This window comes from Aulostomus chinensis, chromosome 10 (assembly GCF_037954235.1).
Source record: "Aulostomus chinensis isolate RoL2024-O1b breed Wild chromosome 10, RoL_Achi_v1.0, whole genome shotgun sequence".
NCBI lineage: Eukaryota > Metazoa > Chordata > Actinopteri > Syngnathiformes > Aulostomidae > Aulostomus > Aulostomus chinensis.
The window spans coordinates 1,104,444-1,126,853 of NC_141329.1; the positions used below are offsets into that span (position 1 = coordinate 1,104,444).

General features: G+C 47.9%; 1 protein-coding gene and 1 long non-coding RNA gene across 5 annotated transcripts in view; one reads left to right on the plus strand and one right to left on the minus strand.

The window, feature by feature from the left end:
- The window catches only part of b3gat1a (beta-1,3-glucuronyltransferase 1 (glucuronosyltransferase P) a), a 70,916-nt gene that overhangs the window by 41,341 nt on the left and 7,165 nt on the right, over positions 1-22,410 (plus strand). For 2 of the 4 annotated variants that reach the window (XM_086215420.1, XM_086215421.1), the window contains 4 exons: positions 11,999-12,160; positions 16,380-16,522; positions 18,827-18,898; positions 18,992-19,503. In XM_086215420.1, the coding sequence (XP_086071546.1) occupies positions 16,411-16,522; positions 18,827-18,898; positions 18,992-19,503 (696 nt within the window). In that variant the 5' untranslated portion in view covers positions 11,999-12,160; positions 16,380-16,410. The remainder of the gene's footprint in view (positions 1-11,998; positions 12,161-16,379; positions 16,523-18,826; positions 18,899-18,991; positions 19,504-22,410) is intronic. The other 2 variants (XM_086215422.1, XM_086215423.1) reach the window with 2 other exon arrangements.
- Positions 12,277-21,363, minus strand: LOC147254010 (uncharacterized). The gene is made up of 4 exons (XR_015118101.1): positions 21,285-21,363; positions 21,045-21,116; positions 12,995-13,077; positions 12,277-12,340 (listed from the first exon to the last, which is right to left on the minus strand). It is a non-coding gene; the product is annotated as an uncharacterized LOC147254010 (long non-coding RNA).

The following is a 22,410-nucleotide window of genomic DNA, read 5'->3' on the forward strand; positions in this document are numbered from 1 at the left end:
AACCAGTGCCAGTGGCTCGTCACTGAGGTGTCAAAGGAGGCCACTCATTATGGCTGGCACAAAACTACCTGCCTATTTTCTGTAAGAGTAAAGTCAAACACAAAGCCGATGAGAAAGCGTTCAGAGCGCAGAGTTCTTCCCAATGAATCACGTGAGGATTTTGTGGACCTAAGTTATACTCGCACAACGGCTGCATTTCTGTTCCGGCAGCAGTGAACACGTGGCCCACCAGGTGTTGTGCCTCCGGTTCAGTAGGACCTTGTTTTGGCCTGTAATTGTTGGGTTCCCCCTGGAGCCAATCAATGGAATTCTGAAAATATCCCTAGAACCAACACTAAGAGGAGTCACGCTCATAGCAGCCATGCCAAAACTGCTTTTGTAGTGTCTACAGACTGCGTGGCTTTAAAAGAAAGAACAAATGAATAGGAGAAGATTTACGGTCATTTTAAGACCCTATCAAAGCAAACATCTTCTATGTAATCACATAAAATATGATTATTATGCTTGTTGCAGAAAATGTCTCCAAAATGGTTCCTGCAGTTGATTTATCACATTTTGGAGACCATAAATACATTGCAGTGAAATTAAAACATAGACATTGCCAGGATGATTCGTCAATTCTGTAGCAAACGCTGAGAAACATGGTGACGACATCACCAACAACACACACACACACACACACACGTGCAGCAGCGTGAACTATGGTTAAAAAAGCCGACAATTCAACAAGCATTTGGCATTATTATATGATTACACATAGAAGAATGGTTGTGCTGTGCAAATGACCTTTTCTCATGCTAAGTCTGCATCCTCCATCCATCCATCTAAAACCACGGTGTTGAATTAAAGGTCAAAGGGCCAGAGAGGTCAGTCAAACTTCAGGGAGACGCTCATCAACGATGCCACGGCTCCTCTGAGGGCTTAAACCTGCCAATGTTCAGCCTGATCGGCTGCAGCGGAACGAAGGTCCACGTGAGGCTGACAATGACACGCGTGATGACCTGTCGTGATTTTCCTACCAGAGACAATCAGACCATTATCCTCCTGATGCGTCGCCGCACTGCAGGTTTCCAAGTGAAGCACATTGTGGTTTGCCTCTGGTGATAATCTAATCAGAAGATTTATTATAAGAGATAATCATCTAGCCTGAATATAGGAGGCAAACCCAAACAGAGGGCATTGTGGGTAGAAATAGGATGCTGCAGCGAGGGAGGGAGGACATCTACCCCGACGCACCCAAACATGAAAATCTACCAGTAAACATCAGAGATCGTCAAGACAAGAATTTCTGTTTATTCCCACCTGTCGTTTAAGTTTGTGCTCTCTCACTCATGCACTGCTGCCTGATGAGATCATGAAACCACTGGAAGGCTGCAGCTGAGCCTCAACGCTGATGAAAACTAACTAAACCAGGGCTGACTGATGATAAGGTTTCTGATATTGGAGGGGAATGTTCATAATTATATCTTTATTCTTATCCATTTAAAAACCCTTTTAAATGGTGAGGGTTTGGTGTTTTGGGGATCCAACAACACTCTCAGTTGTAGTCTGTCGACGACGGCGTGCACAGCAACACCTCCCTCGACAAAGAAGCAACTCATCCTCTGATTCAGACCTTGACAGGCCGGAGGTATGAACACACCTGCGTGCCTCCTTATTTTCTTATGTCATACATGGTGTCTCACAAGATCCTACACACAGTTCCTTTAAACTGAAACAGAATGAATTGACTGCATAAATCAAAGTAACCAATCAGGAGACAAAAAGGCTCCGACCAAGAAGAGAGCGATTGAATGTAGCTCTGATCCCACCTGACTGTAGCTCGGCCTTTCCTCCGCTCCCGTCCTCTCCTGCTGGATGGCCTAATTGTCGCCATTTCCACATGTAACGCAGCAACCCCAAGGGGGCTCATTATAAGAGCCATTCTTAAGCTGCCCCCTCGCCAGGCTTCTGTGGTTCAGTCCAGGGACAGATACTGTTGCCTGAAAGCTATTGATCACCATTAGGAGGCAGGGAAGTCCTGCTAGTGGCGTGTCGCTGTGTTTGTGCGTCTCCACATGCACAGCATTGGGAACAGTCACAATTACCCACTTTCAGACTGGATTTGAAGGAACATCTGATGGTCGTTGCTTCTGTTGTGAAGGAATGACGTGGGCTGGGTCAAACGGTGCGTTGGCACAAGTTAGAAACTGTTCCCGCTTGTTTAAAGTTGAGGAGACTACTAATTAGGATGGAAGAATTTTATTTTTAGCTCCAATATTGTAAGTCTGTCCTGGTTGCCAGGCAACCTAACAATGTATCATTGTGTACGCTTCAGTTTCAGATATGGTGGCCTTTGTGTTCATTCGTGAATGTAGCTGGTGAAGCTCCAGGCACAGTTGGATCAAGGGGCTCAGTTATCGTGCTAACATGCAGCAACGTTCTGCAGATGTTCTACCGTTCTCCTGCTCTACTTCAGACACGCAGACGAGCCATGAACAACGTCATCGTCCATGTGAAGGTCATGAAATGAAGGGTGTTGATATTTCAACTGGTATCTGTCGGTCCAAGTACTGACACTGGCCACACGACGAAGACAAATTGTCTGAAATAAACTGTGAAGCATCACTGGACATCACCATCGCTTGAGCTGGTGAGTGTGAGCTGAATTATGGCGTTGCCGCCATGCTGAGTGATGTCACTCCCATCATTGAGACAGATGGAACTTTCCAGTTGCTCATGAACACACTATGAGATCCGCTGAGGCTACCGGTTGGGGGTTGACGTTCAGAGTCTTCCTCCATCACAGTGTTTACTGAGTATAGACTCAGATTCTTGTTCAGTAACAGATCAGGACTCGGCGTTGCTGTCCCGTCTGTCACATTAACCAGTGAGACACACTTCAGTGCGTCCCCTTCAAACATGCTAGCACATCCCCGACAAAGCTGTGTTATCGTCTTCAGACTGGGTGACAGCGTTGCTCGTGGAGACAAGCTGCCAGTCGGCGTCGTGCTCTTTATGGTTGCTGGGTTGAGTCAATGACACGTCAATAATAAAACATCAGCAGACCCACAGAGGCTGACTGTGTCAACACTCCTGGGCGGGTGTCATCTCGCGGTGCCGCGGGTGAAGCAGAAGGACAAATAATAATAGAAAGTGATAAGCAACGGTTTTGGAGGGAGCAAGCGGAGAGGGCCCAGGGTGAAAGGTCAAAGAGTCCTGTTTTTACACTCAGCCGGAAGCCTTACTGGGCCCAAGTTCAAGATTATCACCCACCTGACATTTAAACAGTTCTCTGGGTATCAGCTTTGATGGTGCTGAGAAATGCAGTTTCTGTTCATAGCCTCAAGTATTTATATAATAGCAGTATTATTGTAGTATACATCATAAAACTTCCTCTTTACAAAATGAGCAGAGAATACAAATAACATTGAAATCAAACTAGGATTTGATGTAAAGTATGCCGAACCCTAGATCAAGATTGAGAGAGGCCTCCCCAGCGACTGACCAGACACAAAGTCAACAGGAACAAGGCTTTGATTAGGAGTCCAATCCATTGGGCAACGCACCTCAGAAGGTTACTGGAGTGTAACGATGACAAACGGACTGCAGCTTCGTAGCTCCCAGGTGTGCAGCAGAGGCCTGTGAGGAGAGTAAAGCTAACAGGTCCACGCTCATCCCAAGAATTATTATGAATTATCTTACTGGATAAAGGAGGCAACTCCAACGATACCCGTTTTCTTATAGCCAGTAAACCAGGAGGAGCGCTGACACCATCCCTTTCATCACTTTTCCTCTCCTCTGTTCCAGTTTCCACTCTGCTCTCTCCTAAAAACAACTTGGAAATGGCGGGATGCTAACAAGCTAACCCAGTGTTGCTGTTTTAAACTCTTTCAGCTTTGCGCTGTTGGCACCAACATGCTCACATGATTGACATCCTTTTACAAAAGTTAAAATATCAACCCTTTTCAGTGCCGTTAGCGCCAACAAAACTATGTGATGCTTCTTGAGTAGAAAGCCTTTTTCAGAATAAAACACGCAGCCTAAATCAAGTGCAATGTCTCACATGTGCAGCAAGCTTGGGAAATAATAATAATGATGATGTATCCACTAATTATCAAAGCTATTAAATGAGTCTCCGCCACAAATTAGCTGTCTCCTGTGGCTGTGTTTTACTGGCAGGTTGAAGCTAATGACAGCATGTCATAGCAGGAAATCACACATACCAACACTGACTAATTAAGCAATTAAGGACACACCAGAGATGGACATGAACAATCTGACAGCTGCGAGCGAGTCCATAATGGTTACGTGCCAAGTTCATCTGCCTGTACATCAGACACGTCTCTGAGAGTTGCACTTATCCAGGGGAAGGTTCTGCTGAGCTTGCATCTTGTCCTCCAGCACTTCTCAGCCTTGCACATGCAGCTAAACTCACTTGACACCTTTGAGCTTCCCAGTTTCCACGTGTCGGTGAGAGCTGCACTCCAGTTTCCCTGCTGGCCTGCCTCTCCAACCAGAGCCTGCATGAACGTCATTTTTACCATCGTGCTTGACTTTCAAGCTTCACTTTCCTCACTGCGTCGATGATGAAGATCAGGGAGTAAACACCAAAGCTTCCTGCAGGTCCGGTCAAATGCTTTTGGACCACGACTCCCAAACTGGGGTAGGGTTGTGTTGAGGGTATGACAAAACCTGTAGCATCCTCAGAAAACCCTCCATCAGAAATAAATCAATGGTTACGATTTTCACACCTGCATTCTGCGAGGATCGGCTCCTCCACTCTTCACACCTACAGGCGCCAAGTACCAGCAGACCAGCGTCATGGCGGGACGTATACGGCCCTTTGGCACTCGACAGGTTGTCAGGCCTCCACATGCATGGATAAATGCTTAGAACAATCGAGCCCAACACCCAAAAGGAGCACACGTTGATTAGCTGAAGACAGGGCTGGCATTGCTAGCCAAGCCTCTGGTGGTGCAAGCGCCACCTCTGGAGGTAGAGGGCAGTGCTCTCATCAGTCCTCCGTGCTCCAGCAGTTAAGATGGAATCTCTCATGGGAATCGTCTCAGTGGGACTGTAGAAATTCTGCTTCGTCTGGCTAAAACTGAACGGTCTAAATTTAAGACATTTTAACAACATTTCTGGTTCATCGTCGGACAAACACTTAGGCTTCTTCTTGAGGAAGCCTTCCCTTCTCTTTGTATTTCCCTTCCATTTACAGAAATTACTTCCTAGCACAAACAAAGCTGCACTGTCACTGTGTTGGATAAAATCCCCCAGGTTTAATTAGCAATGATCAGATTCATAATTATATATATTTTCCCTCCATGAGGGCATATAATTGGAGGACTTGGACGCAGGGGAATCTTTCATGGGAGAACTCCAGTCAAACCCTCATTAAGGAGCTCATATCTCTGCAGAACCACAGTAGCGCGGTGAAGTCTGAGAATGAGAAGATGCAGGAGAAAGTTGAACAACTCAACTCCCACTCAGGAAGCCCACTCTAATCAGCTGATGAACGTGGGAGCTCCCTCTGTCGTCCTTTAACCCCAAACAGAAGTGGAGCAAGCCTGTTCATTGCGGGAGATCTGCCACATGTGGTTGAAGTCAATCCCCTCTGCAGCAAAATGAATTTTAATGAGATAAACACTCTCCAGCCCCTTTGTTGTTGGGAAGCCAGAGTATTCATTCATCATTGCTGGAGACTCACCAAAGGTTGGAACGCATCGATTCTGACACAAGTGTCTGCTTCACGATTGATGCTGCTGGTCAAACTCATGGCGCACACGGGAACGATGATGTTCCCTTATTCAAAGTTAAACCCAGCAGCTGAGGTCGGTGCTGGAAAATAAGACCCAAACTGCACACCAGCTTTTAGTTTTACTGACCACTGGCTTGGTGAGCAAACCCAGCAGGTTTAAACAGCAAATTACATCATGGCCAACAGTGGGTAAAGGCTCAATGACCAGAGTCCGGATCCCGGGGGTTCCTCCAGGTGGGGAACTTGGTTTGGTGGGCTGACAAAGGTATGGAACCCGTGAAATACCAGGCAGCAAGAGCATGACGTCACTGGCAGACAGTCACAGCAGCTACGAAGCCACACACACACACACACACACACACTTGCTCTCTGCTACAACACAAAGAAGGGTCTGATCCCAAAACACACACACATAAATACATACATACATACATACATACATACAAACACACATAAATACATACATACATACATACATACACACAAACACACACACACACAGGCAACACTGCAACATCTCTACTGCAGCTGCTAGCATCACAGCTACTTAGCAACACTCAGAAACAACCACGGCCATAAAGAGGCGAGACAGGAAGCTGCAGGTGAGGAGGAGAACACCTGAGAGTCCTACAACAGTTTAGAAGCTGGGCCGACCTGCTCTGGTGACGTCAGGATGACGGCCCGCTCCGTGGACGTCGTCGCCGGTGAGTCCCGTGCCTGCTGCAGCCCTCGACCCCGGCCGTGTGAGGCCACTTGTGTTCATTCCACGGATTCAGAGACAGTAGCTCGTCCACGTCGTCCATGCTGGCGCCGCCATTGTCGATCCATTTCCGATGTGCACCTGCTGGCTAAATGACACCAGTGCTAATGGTGAGCGAACACGGGGGCGGGGCAAGACACCTGTCAATCATTGACACCATGAACACGAGTGACAGCACATGTATGTGCCTCATGACGTCATTGCACGGACGTGTTTCTGATGAGGGACACCAAGGCACCACCATCCTGGTGGGAGGACGCCAGGTTACATCCCTGGTCTCTGAGTTAATGAGGAGAGAGGCTGAGACACTGCTGGTTATCCCTCAAATCTCCCCTGGCCTCCCAGCCTGACAGTTCCCCTGACTCTGTTCCGATCAGAACTGAGCTGTACTGACCCAACATGGCAGGTGCAGGTCTCAGGGGCAGCCTCTGCAGTCCTGGCAGAGCTGCTCACTCTGCTCAGCCGGCTGTGAAAGGCTGAGTCTGCTCCCAGGTCCGGCATTGGAAATATGCCCCGGGTGAGCCAGACTATAAATTAGTCAGGATAAGTTAAGGGCAGACTGCACTAGATTCCCCCTCGGTTATCAGCGGAGAAGAACCTGCCTGGAGGCTGGTGCTCTTAAATCTTTTATCGTTGCTGAGGCAGCCTGATCCGGGCCGGGGCTGAGGCCATCAATCAGGGCCAATCCTCACAGCTAATGGCTTATTCAAGATTTCTTGAAAGAAACAGACATCCTCATCTAAATCAAGCATGAAATAGCATTTGCGGCTGTACTCCCGGAATAGTTTTGTGTTACAGTAATTGGGCTAACGAGTCCAGCAAAAAGAGGAAATCAGGTTGATTTAAGGCTGACATGTTTTGCGCCACATGGAACTTCAGATTTTACTTCAGCGTAACTCCATTAAACATGACTATAGCTGTCAACTCAGCAGAGACGACGTACACTTAGCATGGCGGATGTAATGAAACCACGCCATGCTAAACAATAGCTCTACCGCGGCACTCGCAGGCGCTCCTCTCCCTGCGTGGCTATTTTTAGCTCGACTGGATGCAGGCCTGTGTTTCAAGGGGAGAGGATCACATTCTGAAGACATTCACTTCCTGGCAGCCAGGTGTGAATTGCTTTGACAGGACAAGTGACAGAAAACTAGCATGAAGGTGACCTTCAGTTGAACCTGAACCAACGGGATAAATGGTGGCGTAGCTCGTACATGGGAGGTGGACCTGTAAGAACCAGGAAATGGTCTCATTGTAGGAAACAGCCTTCCATCCATCCATCCATTTTCCATACTGCTTATCTGTCAAGGGTCGGGGGGGTGGAGCCTATCCCAGCTGACACTGGGTGAGAGGCGGGGTTCACCCTGGACGGGTCACCAGTCCGTCACAGGGCCACCAGGAGCAGTTAGGGGTTCAGTATCTTGCTCAAGGACACTTGGACATGGTCACCAAGGGAAGTGGGGCTCCAACCAGCGACGCTTCGGTTGCTGGGCAGCCACTCTACCACCCAAAGAACCTGGAGTCTTTTATTCCGGTTCTGATTTCAACCCACACTCCGTCACAGCCGCAGTCAGTGACCTCAGTTGTTTCTCTCAGGAGGTGAATGTATCCTCTGATGGTTTCCTCGTCCATTTCTAGTTTAAAAGATGTCATATATTCTGCAGCTTGTTTTGCACCACATTTGCACTCGTGTGAGACTGCGCGTCCCCCAGAGGAACGCCGCTAGTTCGGTCACACCAATGACTTTGGTCTCATCCAGGACTGCGGCAGGAAAATCACCTGCTTCTGGCTGACTGGATGCTCATAATTGAGCCTAAATGAGAGGCAAAACTTGCAGGTATGATACCTTTGACCTTGAAAGTCCCACAAATTTGGTGGGAGATTCCCTGCATTCAGAACGACAGTGAATGATGGGACATAGCAGGTCAAAGCACCTCCAGAGACCTCCTGTTCCTGCAGACTGGCGAGGAAATCCCAATGATGCCATGGCGAAGCACGCAAAGAAAAGATGATGTTATTGGTTCTTTGGAAACTGGAGATGGCGGAAGCCAAGGCAGCTCCGACTCCATCACACGTTTGGAAACCTGCCTCCGCTTCGTCTTTGAAGACTCAGCTTTGCAAATCAGAGCGAGAGGAGGAAGGCGGAGGGATGAGAGGGTGTGGCGATGCTGACCTGGTGGCGGAGGAGAGCGTCTCACTGAGGGACGCAGCAACAGCTTATCAAGGTTTACTGTCCAGCAGCCAGCAGGGAGAAGCACAACCACATGCGAGTGTTTAGTTTAACAATTATATCCATCACTGTTGCTGGCTCGTTATTTGACAAATTTGTGTCAGATTCCCTCCTCGCCTTTTCACAGCAGACGAGCAAAGACGTGAGGGCGTGTCACACAGCCAGACAACGTTCTATTTGTCAGTTAGACCAATAAAACACGCTTATTATACATCATTGGTTTAACTAAAAGAATCCCCACGTTCTGATGTGTTGAAACAAGAGTCTCCTAATGAGCATAACTAAACCCACAACAAACACACTTCCACTCACGCTGGAAGAACTCATCTTTAATGATATGGAACAGGTTCATGGCTCCTCCTCATCGCTGGGGGACATTTGTGTTCCGGTTCCTGCAACATGAATCCGTATGAGGTTTACTGTAAAAGAATCAACAATACTTTCCCAAACATCCGAACCACAGGAAAGTTTAACAAGGCACTCAGAGCTCTGGTTGTTCTCATGGAAGGCCTGGAGGCTCTGCACCCACTAGAGTCGATGCTTCTGTGTTCAAATTACAATTAAAATCAGAACAAAGACAGTTTTGGGCTGGCTCGCCACTGAGAGCTGTTTCTGTTCCAGATTTGGAAAACTGTAACACACACATGCGTCCCTCCCTCAGGCGGAGTCACCAGGAGGAGAGTTGGAGCGTGAGATAGCGGCGCTCTGGTAGCTGTTGCCAGACGCCGGTAAAGTGATGCTGTAATCCTGAAATCAATGATGGTGGAAAGCGTGTTCCCTGTGTTCCGCCTCACCTAAGATCATGGGAGAACGTTGGAAGCTGCCCGTATCTCTAAGGTTCTTATCTAAAACAGTATCATTTACTCTGCACCCCCACCCCCCACGCGCCTCACCCCTCGGGTGTGATGGTGTTAGCTCTCAAGTCAGAGCCACGGTTCTCACACATGGCGTCGTTGCTGTGATTCTTTATTAATCAGCAGCAGGTGTTCTCTTCACAGCTGGTTAGCTTGTGCTGATGTGAAAGGCTGTCAAGCTTCATTGTCTGCTGCAGGCTGGGCTCAAACGTGTGTGTCTTCCTACCACATCGCACCGTTCAGCCGCCACAGACACACACAGGCCACCAGGGTGTCTGTGGGGCGAAGGCGTCTTTACAACTGTTGGTGTTTCCTATTTGGAAACCATCCTCCAGCCCGCCGACAACGGAGATGAGGTCCTCGATGGGAAATGAAGGCTGACGAATTCTATACGAACGTCAGCATTCAGAAAACAACAGAAACACAAGGATATGAAAAAAGAGAAAGATTCTGAGAGTATCATCAAAATCTGAAAATATTCTCTCCCTAACTGCCATAAACGGGTCCAGAACAAAGTCCGTACCACGCCTGGTCGTTTACCTCTCAAGTTATTCATTTAATAACGAGGCGTATCATTGAACGTGTGCATGTCGACGTGTGAGACCAGAGGACAGCTTCTGTCTTGAGTCCCGCGCAGGCTGAGGTCATCAACACAAAGTAACAGTGTGACATAAAGCCCCACATGCAATGCTGCAATTAATGAAACTGCACTTGAACAGACAAAGACACACAAAAAAGCACAACGATGCCTCAATCCGGGGACCAGTTGATGATGGAAAACGGCTGCACGTGGCCCAGTTCACCCAGTTCACGCGAAGATGATGGAAGCGTGTTCACGTCGTATCCTGCTCACAGCCTTCACCAGCCTCTCACGCATAGATCCAGTTCAACCAGAAACACTGTGGTGGTCACATGTGCTCGTTAGTGGAGGACAGACGGAAGCGAGGGAGGGAGAGCTGGGCGATCGAGGGTGTTGTGGTGATGTCGTTGGTGAGCGCTCGTAGCGGTGAAGGGCAGATTTGAGGTGGCCAGACCGTCGTGCTCTGATAACTGCTGGCGGTTTATTGATGCTTCTGTCCAATCCCTCGTGTAATGTGGTTTTACTGGCCTCCGATGAAGCTGTGAAGGTGAATGTTGGTGGGATGACAGTGAGGACAGATGACGAGCAGACAGATGGAGCTGTGGCTGAGGGTCTCACCCCCGTGGCTGCTGCGGTCCGCAGCAGCAGCAGCAGCAGCAGCAGCAGCAGCAGCAGCAGCAGCAGCTCCTCTTCTGTGTGTTCAGCTTTGTTTTGCCTGTTCCAAACATTTCCTTTCATGAGTCTTCAGCGGTGAGATGCAGCGTTGGCCTGTCGGAGGGTCTGAGACGGCAGCTGGGTTTCCTTCTGCTTAGTTCCATCACAATAAAGAGAAGAGAGACGCGTGTTGTGCAGAAATCACAGTGACACCTCTGTCATTGTGACTGGATACAAGACTACCTGGCAGCAAATCTATTGCTGCTGTTTAGTTATTTTCTTCAGCACAGCAACTCTCTCTTATCACTGTCATTGACGGTTCTACTAACCTATGAAGACATCTTTTCTTCCTTTTTCCACACAGTTAAAGCAATCTGAAAGGAAATTGTTTTGAAATGTAAAAATCCCCCAATGCAGAACTGGGTCATGAGCAATTTGCCTCTAAAGCACCAGTATGTCTCAGTAAACTGATTCTTTGACTCCATTCATTCCCCAAAACCTACATGGCTGCCATTTATATGATTCTTTAGCACAAAGCCTGTGAAATAAACTCTTCAGCCATCAGGTTTTGAGCTGCTGCAGTGTGCAGACATCGCTGGCGGAGGGAAGATAAAGCCTCCATAGAGGCAACGTTCCCTCTGATGTATTTGAATAAGACATGATGCCAGTTTATTTTTGTAACATCCCCCACCCCAGACGGTTGGCAAGCCGTGGAGTTGTGACTAAACCTCTCCAGTTTCACATTAGGCAGAAAAGACGACAAAAAAATGTAAATGGAAAATATAGAATCAGTATAGCTGCAGTTGCTGTTGCAGTCAATGAGTGATAAGCACACATCGCTAAGTACAGTGTTAACCATTTTACACACCAGTGGAAACAGCCATTCAGAGCAGAGCGGTGACGAACCACTGGGGGATTCCTCCCGTCAACCTGAATGATGAGCATCCGAATTAGAGTTCACGGCATTAAACTTACCCGCTTTTCAACCGCGGCTCTTTGACATTAATGATGAATAGACGTCACACAGCCACGCGGCTCACGAAGGTGTCTCCTGCCAAGAATCTCTGGAAGCCACTTGGCTCTTAGACCTTCTTCAGGCCCGGCTGACTGTCCTTGAATGTCCCTCGCTGGTGAGTCGTCTCCTGAGCTGTCATCACTGAATCGTGTCCTTATCTTCCAGGTCTGCTTGAGGAGTTCCCTGTCTGCCTGTGAGGACCCGGCAGAGGAAGAGGAGGGGGACATGGTCAGCTATCATGTCACCGCTACGTAGCTCAGCCCCCCTGCAGTGTGGCCTTCTCAGCTGTGCATCACCAGTGGTGCCATGATCCAGTTATAACTGTGGGTGAGCATCCAGAGCTGCTTTCATTCATGTGTCCACTAGGCTGCATCACACACATGGAAACCACTGATCTTGCACAGGAAGGTCAGTTAACCTGTGAGGGGAAGCACCCCCACCCACCTCAAACAGCTTCGCCACATTGTCGTCAGAGGGAAGTGAACCGTGACTGCGAGCCAAGCGCTCCTGCAGAATGAGATGAGCATCATAAGAAACCTCAAATTGTACTCGAGTCATCAATACGGATAAACAATAGCATATCAGGGGCTGATCAGGCATCCAGGGGGGAGGGCGGGCCGGGTGAGTGAGCATGGTGGGTGATGTCGTTGGTGAGCGCTCTGAGTCGTGAAGGGCAGATGTGAGGCGACCTGGCAGTCGAGCTCTGATAACTGCTGGTGCTTTATTGATCGCAGCGTTGACATTCACACTGATATAAGAGTTAAGGTGAAGCCCCCGCACGCGACACCCCCACGGCCTCGGCCGTGAACCTTCAGTTTCAGGGACTGGCCGGCAGACATCCAGGGCAGGACTTTCCCTTCCACTTCCTGTTTATTAACACAGTCCAAGAGTAAATGATGAAAGTAAATGAGTAAAAAGGCTGACGAGTCACATGATTATTAGCGCGCTGCCTCTGATGTCAGTGTGTTTCTATATGTGTGTCTTTCTTGCTTTCTGCCCCACATTCGCCATCCCTCCATCCCTCTATCCCTCCATCCCTCTATCCCTCCATCGCTCCATCCCACCGGGCCCTTCGTCTCAAGCATTATCTGCGGTGAACGGGTAGACAGTTGTGATGTGAATTGCCGTCGGCTGCGTCCCGGAGACGTCTGGAGCTCTGACCTGATTGCAGGAGCGGCGTGACTGATGCATCAGGCCCCTGGAACACGTCGGCTGCTCTCGGCGGAGTGGAACTGAGTCTGGGTCTGAGGAAACAGCCAGACAAATTCATCGAGTGATGTCATCAGAGATATCTCTGCTTGTTGGTGACAGGATGAGAGGAGACCAGGCTGAATAGTGGGACATGAGCTCATATCTCTGCATCTGCATCCTTATCAGCGTATTAATTCAAGAAACAGGCGGAATTAATGACACTAACGATGGAGGAGTTGCTTTCATGTGGTGAGGCGCGTGCCCACTCGCTCTGATGGCTTCCTGCTTCTGGTTCCCGTCCACTGAAACAAGTCCAGGACGGCTGAGTTTGACGGCAGCAAATTACCCATAAATATGACAATAAATCTGTCTGACAATCCAGCTACCACCCTCAACTCAGCTGTAGAACACGGTTATGTAGTAAATATACCCGATGTCAGCAGTAAATTTAGTCACTCAAGTATTAGACAGCGGCTCTTGAAGTACAACTGCTGCGATGCATTTTACCCTATGAAATATTAATGATGATGGATGTGAGTTTGATAAACAAACAGGGCGCGTAAAAATGGTCAATTTCTTCTTCAAACTGAGACTTAATTCTTCCATCTGAAGTTAAATGTTCCAGATGATATGGACAAAATCTAATTATGACCATTTGTGTGATGAAACATCTCTGTCAATGTTGCAAGAGTATTGACGATGTCATCGCTGAAAATATGAACAGGATTTGTGATGATGGTCAGTGATTTGTGGATATAAGATGATGAAGCCAGACATCAGGAGAGCTGGCAAACTCAGAAAACTGCATCACTTGATTGTAATTCAGCTTTCGAAACCAAGAAAAGTCACAAAATGACGACGATGTCTCAAATCCCTGTGTGATATCGTCCAGCCAGCTCTCATTCAGGTGTCAACAGACCCGACTGATGATCGTGAGACAGGTGTATGAGGCCTAAATCCGGTGTTGTCGTGATCCTTGAAGCCGTTCTGCACTGTCAGCATGTAGAGACGTCTCCAAAGTGAACAGCGAGAGCGAAGGAACAAACAGGAGCTGTAACGTAGCCTGAGTTCGGTGAATTGTGTTACTACATTAAAGGCCTGCAGAGACACCTGGACAGACTTGTCTAGGGTGAACGCACCAGTAAATCAACCCCACCCCCCACCCCACCCCCGCTGAAGGCAGAAGAACTCCAGCTTCAAACCTCAGCAGCGATTCCTATCTGCAGAAAGCGGGAGCAGCGTCAGCTCCTTTCACGCTCAAGGCTTTCATCTGACGCTGTATGTATTTACAGAGCTCCATAAACATAATCGGCATGTGCCATTATGTTCCACCTCAATATACTGCTTCTCTCCACAGCAGTGGGGGCGGGATCGCAGTGGGAGACATGACAACTTGTGTTCTCATGAGTAAATGTGAAATGAATATGCCAAACACCTGTGCTCACATTATGTCTGTTTTACGCTGAGTTTAATTGAGCAGATCAGTTAATAACTGCATTTCACCGGTAAGGCTGCCTCATAATAACAGAAGCTTATTAAGGAGGTGGAGAAACAAAGCCTGAGAGCGCCGTCATCCTGCACTCAACTTGTTCACACTTGAAATTCAAGGACCACACGCGTGCCCTCGTTAGAACCTGACACGAGGGAACGTAGGTGATGCAGGTAGAATGTTACGTTTTCATGGAAACTTGCAGAATGTAGAATTGTTTTTTTCAAAAAGGTTTTTTAAAGACAATCTGATCTTTTCAGAATGGTTTGTCAGACTTTTCCACATCGATGGAAATGTACAGAACAATTTCATGCATACATTTTTATGGGGGAAAATTCATAATTGCATGTTCATACAAGTATTTTTTTAGCAGCAGTCTTCTACATGCCAACTGTCGGTCACATCACCTCACTTAGAAGACAGGAAGAAGTTGGATTTCACACAGCAGGAGCACTTGGTCATTCAGAATAGTTTGTATAAACTTTAATGGTGCAGATTTTAAATCATTTGATTTATGTAGTAGGGGATGTACTAAATGTACTGGTGCATTCAATACTTTATATTCATTAAGGAAAGGCATCATTATGATGGGTTTTTAAAACAAATTGTTCCAGTACGGAAGTCTAATGAAATGAATCTTCTTGACTTGTAGAAGCTGTTCCAGTTCATGCTTGGTCAGTGTCTCTGCAGCTGTAATTGGACCGTTTTTTTGAGGACAGTCTGAATGAAATGATCTGGAAATAAAACCCAACAGTCTGGGATATTCCTCCTCAAAGTTTGCTTGTTCTTCTCTTCTCGTTCACACAAACAAGAGGAAAAGGACAAAGTCCTACATTTGATTCACGGAACGCCTTGAATTGGACGTGTGTGCCGGCAATGTTCAAGTAGCATAAAACGCCACAATAAACCCCCAACACAACCTACCATTCACCAGGAAGGGGAGGGAACGGCTAAAGGCACCAAAGAACAAAAAAGTGAAAGTCTTTTTCTGTTTAAAGTTTGAAATCAGACGGGTAAAAAAGAGGACAGTCAAAATTCTGCCGGTCCATGAGATCAGACACACTGCAGTTTATGCCATTTTACTTCCTGCTGCTGCGTGAGTCGTGTGCTGCTTCAGCGCGGCTCTCTTCAACTACACGCTGGAGTTACGCTGAAGGTTGAGTCATAACCTAACTAGCATCTCCAGCTCCACGACGTTGCAGGAGGCAGGTGGAGGCCTTCGGCCACGCTGAGCAGCGGCACCTTAAATACGACCAGCGATGATCAAGTTTCATGGGTGGAAACTTCAATCGTTGTCAAATCAATGAGCCTGGATGGCGGTGGAAGACGCAGTTTCACTTGGTCATTGGTTTTGTCAATATTAATATGCCTCATAATATCTCAGAGCGTAAAATTTAAGTCAGCTTTTGTGCATATTTGTGAGTGTACTTCTACTATCATACACTGTACTTGTTACTATTTGTTCTGCCCTAACAGGAAGTACCAGTAGATGGAGGGGGATTCATGTTGTCTTTGGGATTATTGCTACTCTGGTTTTCTGTGAGGTTGGACCAACCTACTCCTGCTCGCTAATCTAATCCATAATCTGTGCATCACTGCAGCAGAGCAGGATTTCATCTGGACAAAGCAGCAGCTCTCAGAGGACTGCTGTTCTGAATCTGGGCCTCTACTGCCTGGGACGCATTTCCTGAGTCATTAAATGATAATTACAACCCTGCGAATGTCCTTCCTCTTTCTAGCTAATTAACATTCAGCAGATTTGCTGCTTATGTGCCAGAGAACGTTGAGTGAATCGGTGTTTCTCCACGCACAGACATGAATGACGCCAACACCACTGATGCTCACACGTCCTGTTCTCATCGACAGGTAATGCTGAGCCAAATAACCAATCCTGGAGATGCCGAAGAGAAGAGATATTCTTGCCATCGTGTTGATCGTGTTACCCTGGACTCTGCTCATCACTGTTTGGCACCAAAGCGCTATTGCTCCGCTCCTCGCCATTCGCAAGGGTACGCATCACACTGCACCCCACAGCAATACCACGAGTGATGAGGGTCCTCCAAGCTCACACTGCTCTTCAAGTTCAGACAGAGCCGTTCATTTAGAGGCACTCAGCCGCCGTGGCGTCAGCCTCATCGCAGCTCAATAACACTTGTCCGGCCACTGCGGAGCTCATCAGCGTGGACTGATGAAGACACACACACTCCCTCACTGTCAGTGTGTGACAGGGTTGTTCAGCACTTTCATATGAATTCCTTTGTGTGGCCTGACTGCAAGTACTTGCCTTTGGCTGGTTTTCCTCTTGTTATCACAGTCAGCGTGCAGGCCCAGGCAGGTCGCAGGCTAGCAACCCCCTAGCACCCCACCTGCTGTTTGATCGCGAAAACACATCTGCCAATTAACTTAATGGAACACCTGCAATATTACATTTGTGCTCTAGCCGGAGTCGTTAATACACACTTGTGCCCCCCTGGAGAGCACAAACCAACAGGGTAAAATGTCAAATGTGTTGCAGGGTAAACAAAGCTAAATTAGATCGACAGAAAATCAATAAGTCTCTTTGTACTCTTCTTATAATGTCACAAACGCACCCACGGGGTTAACAAAGCAAACATTGCTGGAAGAGTAATACTGCTCCTCCACCAGGTGACTGCGTCATCTTAGATGGAGGGAGGTGGAACGTCTCCCTCCAGCGCCATGTGACCCGGCGGCTCGCCTGTGTGAGAGAAGCTGGAGGTTCCTGGCAGCGAGCTCGCTGCAGCCTCGCGGGAACATCTGGCCAGCAGCAGATTGTGTTAATCTATGTGGCGCAGAAAAAGCCTCTTTGTGTGTGAGGCGTGAGTGGCGCCTGAGCTCACCTCTGACAGCCTGCCGTCAGCCGTGGCTCACGTCAGGAAACGATCAACCTGAATGATTCTAGAATCAGACGCTGTCCGTCACAACATCCCGGTCTTGATGACAGGAATCAAAACGAGCTTAATAGCAAGAAATCACAACCCTCAACTAACATGGAGTTTCCCACTATAAATACCTGAAGCCCCCCCACCCCCCATGGTGTCAGAGGTCACAGTCGACACTTGCATGGTTGGTCTCATCTAGATCCCCCTTTCACAAAGACTGGGTCTGGAGCCACAAGTGGGTCACTGTATTTTGGTGGCCTTATTTGCAGAACCCCTGACGTGATCTTCTACATCTGCAGAGTCATCAACAGAGCTGGTTGCTGGTTCACCCGCTCGCCATGATGTCAGACGTTTGTTAATGATTCATCTTCTTTCAGAAACAACACTAGTTTAGACTGTACTCAGATCAGCTGACGCTCTGCTCATTTCTTCATGTTTTGCTGCTCTGATTGTAACTTCATAACATCACGGAACCCCCATGTTTTCGGCCCACTGTGTAAATGCGCCCCACGCTGAACGCTCGTTTCTACGCAGATTTGAAATCAATCTGCTCTCTAACACTCCAAATGCTCTCGTGTTCTTGGTGACAGAGCGACCAACGCTGGCTCAGCAGCTTGGACTCACCATGGCAACAAAAATCTTCCCAATTTATGATAGGATTGTTTATTTGTTGATCAGACCTAAAACTGACCCAGATTCACAATGTGATTCAGTGTTAATTCAGGATCCAGGATGTTTGTTGGATCCAGCAGAAGTCTGCAGTCACGTGGCGATGGCCCGGACGTGGGAGCAGAGAAACTCTGATTCTGAATTTAACAATAATATTAAAAGCCCCTTTCAGAGCCGAAGAATCGAATGTCTTTTCTGTCATGATGACGCAGGGACGGACCGTCTATGCATAACGAGTCGTTTGAATTATGCTCCTGCTGAAATGCTGCTATAATCCATCTGAAATATTCAATCATGGGAAGTTTTTACCCTCTAGAGTTTTGTTTCACTTCAGTTCCAAACATGAATATTCATACTTGAGTGCCCAGAGGAAGCGGATGTCCACGTGAAGCACTTCTCAGAGTCAAATGATCCCTCGGCTGCTTCTGCTTCCTCCAGCCAAACATCTCTGCTGCTGTTTGCAGCTGCTATCAACCAGCACAGCTCAACTCAGGCTGACTGAACTTGGAGCAAATTGAAGCCCTGTTTAGGCGTCCTGATGTCAGCCAGGTTCAGTAAATCCTGGACGATGTCGGAGGGGTTGAGTAGAGGTCGGGTGGTGCAATTAGAACCACACACCCACATATTCCAGTCTGTAGATGGAGAGCCCCAACCCGAGGCAGCGGGAATAGCAACAGGCTAGCAACTCTCTCTCCTTCTTCAGCTGTGTTACCGTCTCACAGTGCCTGCTTTCACTTTTTGCAGCCTGTCATCACCTAGTAAAAGAGATCTTTATCATTCCAGAGAAGCTTGCAGTCCACCGCCACCGACTCTCAGGTACACTTTACCCCCATTGGGTTTAAGTCACCTGAGGCAAATATAGAAGGCTGCACTAATGCTTTACATGTCTTCTTAACCCCAAATCTGCAGATGATGGTGTGGAGGGAAAGAGGGAGGCAGGAGCCCAGGCACAGGACTCCAAGGAATACTGTGCCTCAGACAAGGACATTGTGGAGGTGGTGAGGACTGAGTATGTGTACACGCGGCCTCCACCCTGGTCCGATGTGCTGCCTACCATCCACATCATCACCCCCACCTACAGCCGCCCAGTGCAGAAGGCGGAGCTGACGCGGCTGGCTAACACCTTCCTCCACGTCCCCAACCTGCACTGGATCCTGGTGGAGGACTCCCAAAGGCGAACGCCTCTTGTAACGCGACTCCTCCGAGAAACGGGGCTAAACTACACCCACCTTAACGTGGAGACGCCCAGGAATTATAAGCTGCGGGGGGATACTCGGGACCCCAGGATCCCCAGGGGGACCATGCAGAGGAACCTGGCCCTGCGGTGGCTGCGGGAGACCTTCAACGCCAACAACAGTCAAGCTGGCATCGTCTACTTCGCTGACGACGACAACACATACAGCCTGGAGCTGTTTGAGGAGGTGAGAGCTGGGTCCCAGCGTCTAGGTGCTATTAATAAAACACTTCACTTCCATCGAGTGTGAAATTAAACAACTCTGCAGAAACACATCACACATCATCACAGGAAGAATGAATCTGCTCGGGACCAAAACCCCTGCCAACATCTGGCTTCAGGGGAACGAGCACAAAGAGCATTCATCCACTCACGCAGCAACCGAGAGTATTTATCACCTCCGATCATCATCACCTGCACCTCTACACCATAACACGCATGTCACCTGCCCGGAGAAGCCAGGAACATGTCAGCTATGCTAACATGCATGCTAATTGGCTGCTAGCCACCTGAAGTCATCAACGCTCAGATTTACTAACCGACGTGTCTCTCACTTGAGGCTCCCACACGCTAACAGTCTGCTGAGGCTACAGCGACCTGTCAGCTCTGCTGTTCTTGCATGTTCTTGATGTAGAACCTCACACACCTGAAGGTCAACTTGTCTCCTGGCAACAGGAAGAGAGTCAATCATCTAATTGTAGTGGGATTACAGATATGTCCAGGTATTCGTTTACAAAGGGGAAAATGGTCGTTAAAGTTCATGAAGTATTAATGGTGATTATTGATAAACGAGGCTAACCCGCAACAGAAGCAGTGAGAATGTACCAGTCACCATGTCTGACTGAGGCGGGACGTGGTTGGTGACCAGGTGAGAGACTTCAGATTTAGACATTCTAGGAATGTGGTGAACACTTTTGGTCCAGTTAATCGAATTCAACAAATTGGCAGTAGCTGGATTCTGGTTGTGGTTGTGTGGTCCCACTCATTGAAGAAGGTGGCTTGTGGGGGTTATGGGTCTAAATCCACCCCCCTCCAGCAGCCGAGAGGACAGGCCTGAGCATGAAGGGGAACTTCCTTGCAACTCCTGTCCTCCACCAGCAACTCAGCACAGCAACAAAAGCTGCGTCTGCTTTTCAGCACTGCTGATGTCAGATTTAGTTTTCAAGAAACAAGCAGAGTGCAAAGTGGATGGTGAGTAATTGGGGGGGGGCTAAAGATTGAACTGTTCCCTGTAGGAACCCAGCGGCTGACTGCTCCGGTCTGTTTGGAAAGCTTAAAGGCTCAGCAGCCATTGGAGCATTGATCATGAAACCCAGAGTTTATTATCAGACTGTCTAATGATCCCGAGGATAAGAACTGACCAGCGTGTCTCTGGGTGGACGTGTGGAATGGAGGGAAGGCGTTCTTGTGCTGCTGGGGAAACGCTTCCTTACCTCTGCGTCCTGCTGCAGGCCAGCAGGCCTTTTTATTTCTATTATTCTGTGGTGGTTAATCAATCATCAATGCTGAAGCTTTATTGATTGGCTCCTCACCATCATGAGCAGGGATCTGAGGGGAGGGAAGTTTGGCCAGGTAATCACAACATTCCAGGCCATCCATCTTGACGTCAGATGAATGACCTGAGCAGACGCGGTCCAGGTCCTGCAAGTCTTAGCCCGGAGGCTTGTTAGGAGTGCAGACGGGTTGGTGGTGAGTGGAGCGTGGGGTATTGACGGGGCCTGTCATTACCTGTCCGGGGGAATCAGCTGAAGTGGTCCGGCTCCATCTCCTCCATCCTGGTTACGAGCCAGAGCAACGGCCCTGGGGATGAGAGAGGAAAACAAATTCGATAAAAATACCAGGCGACGGCCGACAGACAGGAAGCTGAGAGTCAACCACAACGACGTCTCAGTGAAGACTCAGAGCTGATAGGAGCGATGTGACCAGGCTGTAAGAAATAGTCAAAGGAGTGATGGTATGAATTCTGACCGTGCGCATCCAAGCAGTCCAAATAATGGCCAACAGAAGAAAGGGACCAGGAAACTCAGTGACAAAAGCCCAAAAATAGTCTTCACTAAATGGTAGCGACCCCTCCTGGGCGTCAGTGGCAGTGACTCCTCCACTGCATCCTAGTGTCAGCTGATGTTTGCCTGGTTGACGTCAGCAAATAAGACAACGTTTATTGGTAGAAAATAAAAGCAGCTGTTGAAGGTTCTTTGAGGTTCTTTGGTGCAAGACCCTTCTGTTATTCTCGGTAATGAACGTAGGACATCAGCCGCATTGTTACTGCTCATCCGTTTGATCTTGAACCCAAATTAACTACAAAAGAAGTGTCTGATCATGAATGAACCATGAATGGTATCAGCTGAATGGCCACACCCACATCAGGTGCGTGAACTCTCACCTGCTCGTCCTCCAACATGAGCAGCATGGAGAGATGCTGCTGCGACTGCTGGAATAGCAGGGTGTTATTGAAGAGAGATGATGTCATGTGTTCTGGGTTTAATCAAAAATTAATATCATTGCTGGCTGTCAAGACAATTCTTAATACCACAAATGTGCAGTTGCTGAATTATAGAAACGTGCTTTTCATGTTTCAGCTTTTCAAAAAAGTCCCTGACTCTGGCACACACTACCTTTTATGACATGCGTTCTTTCTAGGTCAGGGTTTATTGAGAACTACAAAAATCTTCATGAAAAATGCATTTTCCAGTGTAAAAGCACATCCTTGTAAAGGAATCCATGAATTATTGAGCGAGCCTTCATTAGAATGTTTATGTTTGTCTCCCAAACCGCAAGTTATCCACTGGTGTTTGTTCTATTTTTAACCAGAATACTGAGACTTGCATCCACAAATGTAACGAAACAATATCTTTCTATTTACACTGTTAATTACTTTATACACAAATATGTATTATATTCTGCACACCTGCCACATTATCAGATGCATTCACATTAAAGTGGATAAGAAGAGCACCCCTGTGGACCATGATGTCAGCCTGACTGAAGCTGCTGGTTTGTCCGTCTCATTTAATGAATCAGGAATGTGTCGTTAGTCACCAGCTCTGTTGTACTGGTTGAAAGGTTTTCATCACTAAACCGGATGATAACAATA